Source organism: Portunus trituberculatus, chromosome 12 (genome assembly GCF_017591435.1).
Source record: "Portunus trituberculatus isolate SZX2019 chromosome 12, ASM1759143v1, whole genome shotgun sequence".
NCBI lineage: Eukaryota > Metazoa > Arthropoda > Malacostraca > Decapoda > Portunidae > Portunus > Portunus trituberculatus.
The window spans coordinates 8,171,079-8,182,338 of record NC_059266.1 but is presented as its reverse complement, the minus strand read 5'-3'; the positions used below and the strand labels follow the sequence as shown (position 1 = coordinate 8,182,338).

The following is an 11,260-nucleotide window of genomic DNA, read 5'->3' as shown; positions in this document are numbered from 1 at the left end:
GGCACAGCGGTGAGGAGGAGGAGGCCTGGGAGGGAGAGGGAGACCACTACCCGCTAGTTCGCACCCCCACTGGATTCTCCTTCATCTCCACCATCTCCTCTGCCTCTGCTGAAGATGCTCTACTGAAGCTAAAAGGTGAGAAGATTCAGAGACATGTTATCTTAACTGTGCAAAAGTGTGAAGTAGGAACACACTGCCACACACTCACACACTGATGCATTCTCTCCTTGTGTGAGCTAATGATACACCGCCACACACTTACACACTGATGCTTTGTCTCCTTGTGTGAAAGTGTGAGCTAATAACACACTGCCACACACTCACACATTGATGCATTGTCTTCTTCTGTGAAAGTGTGAAGTAGGAACATACTGCCACACACTTACACACTAGTACATTGTCTCTCATTGCCTAAAACCTTCACAATTGCACAGTAAGAATGAACTAAACATCATGAAGAGAAGGCACAGCATAAACAGCAAGAGTGTGAAGGAAAACACTGCCACACATTCACACATTAAAATACTGTATCTTCTTGACCAAAATTGCAAAGTAACAGTCACTAAAGACCAACTAAACACACTCTAATTTATCCTAATATATTTGAATCCCAGCTTGACTAACAAAAATAAGGAAATAAAATGCTAACCCACATCCTTACCATTACTGTTTCCATTTCCTGTTCCCTTCTTCAGAGCTCCTACAGTTTTCAATCCCCTGCCCTTCTTCAGAGCTACAGTTTTCAATCCACTTCCCTTCTTCAGAGCTACAGTTTTCAATACCTCTTCCCTTCTTTAGAATTACAGTTTTCAATACCCCTTCCCTCCTTCAGATCTACAGTTTTCAATCCCCATTCCCTCCTTCAGAGCTCCTGGCGGGGGAGGATATGGCAGTGCGGCACGTGGTGAGCGTCAAGATGTACGTACAAGACATGAGTGATTATGCCCAGCTCAATAACCAGTATATCAGACACTTCTCTGTCAACCCTCCTGTTAGAGTTTGTGTAGAGGTAGGTAGCACTGGGATGGGGCCACGGGAGAGGGAGCGGGAGGGACTGGGAGGGAATGGGAGAGGTATTTTTGGAATGGGAGGGTTTGTGTGGTCTCTTCTTGGTTCATTCTATCTATATATCTCATCTCCTTTTTCATTTTTTTTTTTTTTTTTTTTTTTTATGTATATAGTTTGTAAGGTTGCTCGTATTTGCCTTCACTTTGCCTAGCTGGTCTCAAAATCACTTTATTCCAGCTGCTCCTGACTGCCCTGCCTCACTATGTACTCCTCTGCCTCCCTTTCTTCACTTTATATCTCCTTAACTTTTATTTTTATGTGTGTGTGTGTGTGTGTGTGTGAAAAAGTCAAAAATTATATTACTAAACATCTTAAAGCTTATCTCAAAACCTCTCTCTTCAACATACAGTATACATATGTCTGTGTATTCTAGGTCCCACTGCCAAGCCAGGTGAGGGTACAGCTGGATGTGTGTGCGTGGAGGCAGAGTCACGTCACCACAGAGGAGGAGGAGGGGGATCAGCTGCACCCTGCCTCCCGCACCACCATGCATGTCCAGGGAATCTCTCACTGGGCCCCGGCGAATATTGGGCCCTACAGTCAGGCAGTAAAGGTGGGTGTTTGTGGGTGTTGGTGGGTGTTAGTGGGTGTTGATGGGTGTTGGAGGGTGTTGGTGAGTTAGTTAGAGTTGAGATAATAGAGAGAGAAACAGAAAGAGACACACACACACACACACACACACACACACACACACACACACACACACACACACACACACACACACACACACACACACACACACACACACACACACACACATTACCCATTCTCCATTCCCTATTCTTCCTGCAGGTGGGTGGTGTGGTGGTGGTGGCCGGCATGATAGGGATGGTGCCGGGGACGATGCAGGTGGTGGCGGGCGGCGTGGAGGTCCAGGCTAGACTTGCCCTTCGCCATGTGTCTCGAGTCATCACTGCCGTCGTGCCCACCTCAGATATCAGGGCTGTGGTGCAGGTGTGTGTGTATGTGTGTGGGTTCATGGGTGTATGGGTGTCTTGGTGTGTTAGTGTGTGAATGTGTGGGTGTGGGTGTGGGTAGGTGTGAGTGTGTTGGGTGTGTGTGGGTGTTTTGGTATGCATGTGTGGATGTCTTGGTGTGCGAGTGTATGAGTGTGTGGGTGTCTTATTGTGCACGTGTATGGGTGTGTGTTAGGTGTGTGTGTGTGGGTGCATGTGGATGTCTTGGTGTTGTGTGTGTGTGTGTGTGTGTGTGTGTGTGTGTGTGTGTGTGTGTGTGTGTGTGTGTGTGAGTGTGTGTGGTGTGTGAGTGTCGTGGTATTTGTGGATGTCTTGGTGTTGTGTGTGTGTGTGTGTGTGTGTGTGTGTGTGTGTGTGTGTGTGTGTGTGTGTGTGTGTGTGTGTGTGTTGATGTGTGAGTGTGTGTGTGTGTGTGGTATTTGGGTTTGTGGGTGTGTTAGGTGTGTGGATGGATGGAGTGACTGTGCTTTCCTTGGTGTTTTAAAATGTATCTGTAATATTGTGAAAGTTTGGTGTTCTATGTAAATTTGGCAATGAATAATGTACTGTTTGTTCCTTAAAGACTTGGTGGTTTGTATGTCGTTCAAAAACGGCAGGAAGTTGAAGATTCTTTGACACATTTTTATTATTTATAGATTATTTTTCACTTTTCTTATTTATTCTTCATTCATAAACCTGGTCAAAAAATCAAAATAGCTGAAAAGACTTATAGATTGAAAAGTTGCAATTCAAACCTCTGTTCCTCTAATATGAACACAGGAGATCACTATGTATACTCAGTCTCTCACTCACCGAAACATTTATAACTCACAATCACCTGTACTCAATTATATTTTTTTATGTAAGAGGGAGAACTGCCAAAGCTAAAATAAATGAATTAGAAAAAAAAAAAAAAAAGGCCCACTGGAATTGCAGACTTCAAAAAAGATCAAAAGAATCAATCAAAAGCCTGGGACAAATAAACACAACAGGTGACTAGGTACTCCTCTTCCTCTGCAGGGTGTGTGCTTTGTGACGCGGCTATCAGATGTGGGTGTGGCGCGTCGCATGATGGCCCGCCTTAGTGAATCACAGATCTCTACCTATGTGGTGGTGCCGGCCCTGCCCCGCGGTGCCCTGGTGGAGTGGCAGACCTGGGCGTGTGTGGAGAATAACAAGTTTGAGTGTGAGTGTCCAGCATTACTATTATAACACCATTGCTACCATTAATATCACCATTGATATCACCAGCACTACTATTAATAACACCATTGCTACCATTATTATCACCACCACTACTATTAACACCACCATCACCACCATTAATATCACCAGCACTACTATTAATAACACCATTGTTACCGTTATTGTCACCACCACTGCTACTGACACCACCACCACTACCATTAGTAACACCATCGCTACTATTAATATCACCATCACTACCAGTATTATCACCATCTCTACCATTATTATCACCATCTCTACCATTAATATCACCACCATTTCCATTAATATCACCATTTATATCACCATAACTACCATTAAATTAATATCCCTATTGCTACCATGCTTTGAGTGATTTATGGCTCCTCTCTATCACAATTTGTCTTACTTTTTCCTCGTCACTTTCACAACCATTCCTGTTTACTTTCCACCACCAATAACATCACCACCACTACCATGTCGTGAGTGATTAGTGGTTCAAAATTGTTCATATTGTATCTTGTTCTACTTTACCTTACCATCACTATCAGACTATGTATTTTTCACCACCATTCTCTCCATCATATTCTCTCCCATTACCCTCAAATTGTCACTACACAGTCACCACCATTCCATCTCTCTGTGCTCTTTCCCACTACTCTTACACTGTCACCACATAGCACCACTATTCTGTCAGTGCTTATATTCTTTCCATTCACCCTTACACTGTCACCATATAGACACCACCCTAACCTAACCTAACCATTCCATCTCTCTACTCTCTTTCCCATCACCTTTACACTGTCACCAAACAAGCATCACCATTCTGTCCTTGCTCATATTCTCACTCATCACCTTTACATTGTCACCACAAAAGCATCACCATTATGTGTACCTCCTTATGTTCTTCCTCATCACCCTCACACGTTCACCACACCAGCACCACCATTCCATTTCGCCGTGGTACAGTGGAACCATGTGTGCTTTGGGGTCCGAGGGGTCTCCAAGCACACGGGTTCGAATCCTGTCCACAGTCCGAGTGTAGGTTGAGCTTCCTCACTCGGGACAACAGTTTCCTAGCGGGTGGGCTCTGAGATAGGAGGTCCCACAAAAAAGTATCCCTTTAGCCCAAAAATATCCGTGAAAAATTAAAAAAACACGAAGTAGAAACCAAAAATGATGTGTTATGTGTTATGTTATGTGTGTGTCGCCTGCAGATGAGGAGAAGGGCTACACGAGGGGCAACGTCAATGTGCGGCTGCGGCGGCGGTGGTACCATGACAACTCTGTGTGTGCTGTCAACACTGTGGCGAGTGAGTGTGGCGGAGGGTTCATGGACTGTGGGAGCTTGGGTGTTTGAGAGGATGTAGATTAGTTAAACATTGCGATATTATAAAAACTGTAACCAAACTTTTATTTCTCCCAATTTTCTGGTTGATCTTACTTATAATCATCCTTTTTTTTTTATATATTATTTCCCTCACTAATTATAGCCTACCATAACTACAGCCACCATTTTTTACCCCATTTCCTAAGTATTGCCTTTCTTTTTTCCCTTGTTCCCTACTATTGCATTCTAACCTAACCTAACCTAATCTAACTTAGCCTAACCTAACAGTCATATATTTCTACTTCCTTTTCTAAGTATCATAACTTTTCTCCTTGTTCCCTACTGTCACACCATAACTTAACGTAATCTAACTTAACCTAACTGTAATTTAACCTAATGCAACTTAACCTAACCTAAGAACTCTGTCTACTATATTCTAACCTAACTGCAACCTAACCTAACCTAATTTCTCTTCACCTAACCATAAGTTAACCTAACCACTTTTTTCTCCTCATTTCCAGGCTGTTTTTCCTGGGAGGACTTGACACTGGAGATTCTGGAGGAGGTGATTCAGTACACACTCACCAAGGCTGACACCTGTACGCCGCTCAGCCTCATCCTCTACTACAGGAGTGGCCGCCTCTCCCGCACCCTCCTGCAGCAGGCCATCACTGCCGCCGTGCCCCAGGAGTTGGTGGCAGTGTCCCTGGTGCCGGTGCTGGCGGTGGAGGATAAGCACACACTCCTTGCCCTTGCTGCGACTCGCCATTAATCGCCTCAAGCCACTTATAGTTTTTCTTCTGTTATTTTCATTATCTTCATCTTTTCCTTTATATTTTTCTTGTTTCTGTTCTTCCTTTTTTTTCTGTTTGTCTGGTCTCTTTTTTCTTTTTGTTATTTTTATCTCTCCTTTTTTTTTCGTTATTTCTTTTTGTCTGCCTCTCTTATATCTTCATGCTTCTATTTTCTCTTTATCTTTCTGTATTCTTCCTTTTTTTTCCATTGTTTCTCTTGTCACTCATGTATTTTTTTTTCTCATGTTTATCTATCTTTCATTTTCTTTCCATGTTTCTCTTAGTGTCACTCTTACATCTATTTATTTATTTGTTTTTCATTATCTTTATCAGTCCTTAGTTATTTCAATGTTTCTGTATTATTATCATGTTTTTTTTGCTTTCATTTTTATTATATCTTTTGCTTGCTTCCTTGTTTCTATCCTTTATTTTGTCTTTTTGCTTCCTTCCACCATTCCCTCATGCATTCCTCGTTCTCATTCTTTTTTACCCCTCGGCATGTCTTCCTGCTTCTTTTCAAGCATTTCACTCTGTTTTCCTCCTCGCTATTGGTTGCTATCCTTTGTTTTACGTTTCGACTTCCCTTTTTTATCCCTCTTTATCCTTTTATCACCTCTTGCTCTTACACCATCCTTCTCTTCCTCCTTATCACCTTGTTATTCAGTTTTCTTCTCACTTTCTCTCTATAGCATCACTCTCCTGCCCTCCATCTAGTCATGAACCACACTCCTCCACTCCCAACTCCTCTCTCACTCCTCTCTCGGCCACTCCTCTTTCTCTTTCCACTACGACAGAAACTATTGCTCTTTTTGTCATTCCCCTGTGTTTTTTCCCTCTTCCATTTATATGTGTCCTTTTTTCAGGTCTCATTTTTTCTTCTTTGGCTGTCCATCTTTATTCTTTTCTTAATTATTGCAGTGTTCTTTTCTTCTACTTATGTTATCTTTGTTTCTATTTCTTCTAAGTGACTCCTCACCTCTCTAGTTTATTTCATCCTTTATTTAGTTACTCTACTGTTTTTCTCCTCCTCTTTCTCTCCTCCAACTGACTACACTCCTTTCTTTGTGACTCTATCTTCTTTTTCCTCACTTCATTATAATTTACACCTTTCTTTTCCTCTTCCTTTGATTGGCTCTCAGTGTGTGTATTGCTTGTCATTCCAGTCTCTCTCCTCCTTTGATTAACTGTTCTTTTCCAGTCACTCTTCTCATTCTCTTTTGGCAGTCTCTTCTCAGTCAGTCCAATTCACTTCTTCACTCTTCCCTCTCGGTCTCCTCTAGCTAACTGTACATTCTCAAGTCAGTACACTGCCTTTCTCTTCTCACTGCCTACATTTGCCCTAGTCACTCCCCTGTTCTTCCCTCCTGTCTCCCTATCCACTATTACAGACACTAAAACCTCCTTCTCTTGTGTGTCATCCTCTGATCTGTGCTGCAAAGTGCTGTCATCACCACCACCACCACCACCACCACCAACACCACTGTCACCGCCATTACCACAAGGATCTCTTCAGCTGCCACCTCCACCACCTGCTCCTGCTGTGATGAACACCTCCCCACACACCCAATGCCAAAGAGAGGGAGTGCAGAGACAAGAGAGAGACTGAGAGTGAGAGAGTGAGTTACAGAGATGTTAGAAAATGTGTGATGCCGGAAGAGTTAATGTTTAATAGCACCGAGAGAGAGTGAGAGAGAGACTAGCATTGAAACTTAAGAAACACCATCACTATTATTACTACTACTACTACTATTACGTACTACACTTCAGCTACTACCACTACCAATGTTACTACTGTGTTATCATTACCAACTGAGCCAGACTTTTCATAATCTGGTCTGCAGTTCGAAAAAAAAGTGTGAATTATTATCATCATTATCATATTGCTGCTTGTAACTAGTCTTATATATATATTTTCACCAACTAGCAGGGATAAACCTTCCAGAAATGCATCCAGTTTCAATATTACCGGGTGTTTACTGGGAATATTTGATGATAAGTTGCGAGATAGATGAGATGGAATGCAGAATTAATATATGAGGTAGTATTTGTGACTAGGAGACTGCCATGCGTTATAATATGTCATGAACAGTATTATACTTGCTTTCTGTGGCTGTGTGAGTGTGTGGCAGGGAGGAGGAATGATTGATTGAGTGATTAAACAAAGGAAGGGTTGGTAATGATGAAATATTGTTGGAAAGTGAATAGAATGATGAGTATTGGGAAAATGTATGAGTGACAGATGAGTTAAGTTTTTGAAGAGTTGATTGTAGTAAAATGTTCTTGTGTGAGTGAAGAATATATGAATAGAAACTTGTATAAGGTGAATGAAAGAAGGAAGGAAGGATGAGTAGATAGTAATGAAATGTTTTTGTCTTGAAGGAGATCAGAAAAGAAGAATAGATCAGATGAATGAAAGAAGAGAGGAGAGTGTATCACATTTAACACATGAAGGAAGCAAATGCTGGTAGTGATAAAGATAATGATGGAAAAACTGTGTTATGAAAGTGAGAAAGAAAATTAGTGGACATGATGGTGATGAATTATTGACTGAATTAAAGAAATATATGAATGAAAGAAAGAAAATCAAGTGAGAAATAAAGGTAAAGATGATTGTGAAGAATTAAAAGTTGTATTTGTGTATGTATTGCTAAAGATACTTAAGACATTGTTATAAGGAGAAAGCCACCTCCCATACAGGGAAAACCCATCGAATAAAAGTGATAAAGTGAAAAATAGAAAAGATATTAAGATACATTGAAAATATAATAAATAGAAGAAGAATTGAGATGAACTGGGAGAAATTGACTATATAAATAGGTTTATAGTAAATTAAAAGTGATTGATGTGAGTGAATGGATGAGAGAGAGAGAGAGAGAGAGAGAGAGAGAGAGAGAGAGAGAGAGAGAGAGAGAGAGAGAGAGAGAGACTTTCATTAATATTTCTCCTCGTGTTCGTTGAAGCCATGATGGTGTATAATTTTGTTTATTTTGTACATTTAACTCAGCCTCTGCCCACTGAGTTTAAGAAATTAAAAAAAGCAGATTAAGCTTCACTAAACTACACAACTAGATTTATAGAACAAAAAATCTTGAGAGAAAGAGAGAGCATGCATTTCAACGCACAACTAAACGATAAAATAAATTGCATCTGCATAATTCCCCCTTCAAAAAATGCCTGCTACTCTGAAATTGTGTTTTTCGGCAGCCATTTAGACTTGCTCAACAGTGTGGCAAGGCTGTGGGGTCTGTGAGAAAGCCAGGCACTGTAGGTGGAGTGGCACTGGGCTGCCTCACACTGGCACTCTTGAATACTGGACTGTGGAACCCTAAACATCCTTCCTTTTTTCTTGCTGTAGGATCCTCTTCCAAGTCCCAACTCTCTTGAGGATGTGAGATTAGAGAATTTGTCACTACATACCTGAATGAAATGTTTGATGTGCTTTGAGTTAGGTTTGTGTTGATTTTGAAGTGAGTTTGGGTGAACCGGTAGTTAAGTTTTGTACTGATCAAGTTGGAAGTTTGAGTGAATTGGTTGTAATTTGGTTTCTGTTGATGAGGAAGAAAGTTTGGATGAGTTACAGATATGTATTGATTTGGAATAATATTTGATGTGCTATTTTGAGTAAGGAACATTTTCAGAGAAGGCATGTCAGATATACTTAGATAGGAGTTGAGATGTATTGGAGCAGATAAGAAGGAGAGGCATGAGGTATGAGATACAGTTAGATAGATTAGATACGGATAGACAAAAAAAAATTAAGGGTTATGAGAGTAGCATGAGAGAAATTGATAATTAGGGAGAGATTGGGGCTTGTAAAATGATACCTGTTAAAGAAAAACTGGGCAGAATTACCTACTTACCTTTCATACTGGTGCCTCTTCCCTGCGTGGCCTGGTGCCCTCTGCCAGTGCCACTCATGACCCCCACCCACGCCAGGCACTGGGAGCGTGACCAGCCAGCTTATTGGAAAGACTGGTGTGCTAGGGCTACTTAGAGGGCCTCTGTGCCATGCTGTGCCACACTGGACTGTTTCTGTGACCAGCCCTGCCACCCTGGGTTGTCTCACGGCTTTGTAGAACTCTTCATCACCACTCAGGCCATCATCACCCACCCCATCGCTCACCCCGACACATGCACCCCATCACACGCGCCCATCATCAGTGTATAAGAAATCCCGGAACCCGCAGTTTTTATGGAGCTTTTCATATGTCGGTTTTTAGTGACCATTGTTGTATACTCATTTAAGATGCCAAATTATATAAGAATTATACTGGTGCTGGCTTTGATTGTGTCCCTGTTCTTGTGTATGTGTTGCCTAATTGTACTTCGGGTCTTTTTTACCCTTAAAGTGTGTCAGGTAGGTCTACATACAAGATTACATACTATAGTATGTTGTGTTTCTTCAAATAGTACTGTGACTTGTCCGTAGATGTTAGCTACATGCAACAACTCCTTCAGGTCTGCCTTGCTCTCTGCCCTTGGCACATGTCAGCAGCATCGGCTAGACATCTTAATCTCCTATCCACAACTTTTACACTCTTCACTCACATCCTATTCCTTGTTCTCAACTCCTCTATCTAAATATTAGATAGGGTAAGGAACATCATACAACACTACTGCTAACACTGTCTTGCTCCTCTGTCTCAACATCATGCATTTCCCTAAACTGACTGCAAATGGACTTTTTTTTTCCTCCTCCTCCTGTCTGATACTCCTACACCAGTACTTCTCCATTATCCTCCTGACTGCTTGCTTCCCTGGCATCCATCGATAACTTCATCCAGGTGTGTTGCTGTCCCACACGTTCCTCCTTAATCATCTCATTTCATTTTCTCTTCCTTCATGATATGTCATTCAGAGTCCTTGCCTGTCATCTCTTGCACTTTTCAATCTAATGGTCACCCTGGCTGCTGGTTTATAGCTTTATTTCTCATTTACTGAATTAACTTTTCCTTACAGCTATAGCTAAGGAGTTTCATCTATCCACATGTGCCTTCATAATCATCATGCAATATGTAACAGACTAACTGATGAAATTTGTGATTGTATGGCGATGCTTGGGGTATCGCACGTGATGAGAGGAAGGCCAGGGTGAGCGCGGCCAGCGCGGCACACTCAGTATCAGTACCAGTAGGAGCGTACCGAGACTACTGAGACGTTAATGGTATTGACACCTTACCGGGACGGGAGTCCCATGCGGCCGGAAACTGAAGAAAGAGTGGTATCACTGAGTCAGTTATCAATGAGTATTGACCATTGACCACAATTATTTTGTTTTTATTATCATGAGTACATGCATACATACATACATACTACATACACAAGAAGATAATCAATATGATGAAAATTTGGTAATGCATTATATATATCAGAGACAGACAGACATAAAATGATGCAGCACTATGCCACGGTTGATGAAAAATAACGGCACTAACTATCCCTAACGGCCTCAGCCGTCAAGGACGAATGAGCAAATCTATAGGGATGCTGACAGTTGACTTGACACCTTCCTCACACAACTGAGAGACCCCGCATTTGATTCCTAAGCGGGATGAGATAATTTGGGCTTGTCTGTAGTATTTGTACACTTAATCCTATGTGTAGTAGTAGTAGTAGTAGTAGTAGTAGTAGTAGTAGTAGTAGTAATAGTAGTAGTAGTAGTAGTAGTAGTAGTAGTAGTAGTAGCAGCAGCAGTAGTAGTAGTAGTAGTAGTAGTAGCAGTAGCAGTAGCAGTAGCAGTAGCAGTAGCAGTAGCAACAGCAGCAGCAGCAGCAACAGCAGTAATAGTAGTAATAGAAGTAGCAGTAATAGTAGTAGTAGTAGAAGTAGAAATGCAATGGTAAAATGCCGGCCAACTGCAGTGTTACTGCACCGCCAGACGCCAGTCCGCCAGACCGGCACCCGTC

At 41.8% G+C, this 11,260-nt stretch overlaps 1 protein-coding gene across 1 annotated transcript in view; it reads left to right on the top strand.

The window, feature by feature from the left end:
• LOC123502715 (diphthine--ammonia ligase-like) overlaps window positions 1–9,628 on the top strand; it is a 19,680-nt gene extending 10,052 nt beyond the window's left edge. The window contains exons 9-15 of the mRNA XM_045251939.1: window positions 8–135; window positions 867–1,009; window positions 1,442–1,621; window positions 1,861–2,022; window positions 3,045–3,210; window positions 4,448–4,543; window positions 5,082–9,628. Coding sequence (XP_045107874.1) covers window positions 8–135; window positions 867–1,009; window positions 1,442–1,621; window positions 1,861–2,022; window positions 3,045–3,210; window positions 4,448–4,543; window positions 5,082–5,332 — 1,126 coding nt within the window. The 3' untranslated portion in view covers window positions 5,333–9,628. The remainder of the gene's footprint in view (window positions 1–7; window positions 136–866; window positions 1,010–1,441; window positions 1,622–1,860; window positions 2,023–3,044; window positions 3,211–4,447; window positions 4,544–5,081) is intronic.
• The last annotated feature ends 1,632 nt before the right edge of the window (window positions 9,629–11,260 follow it).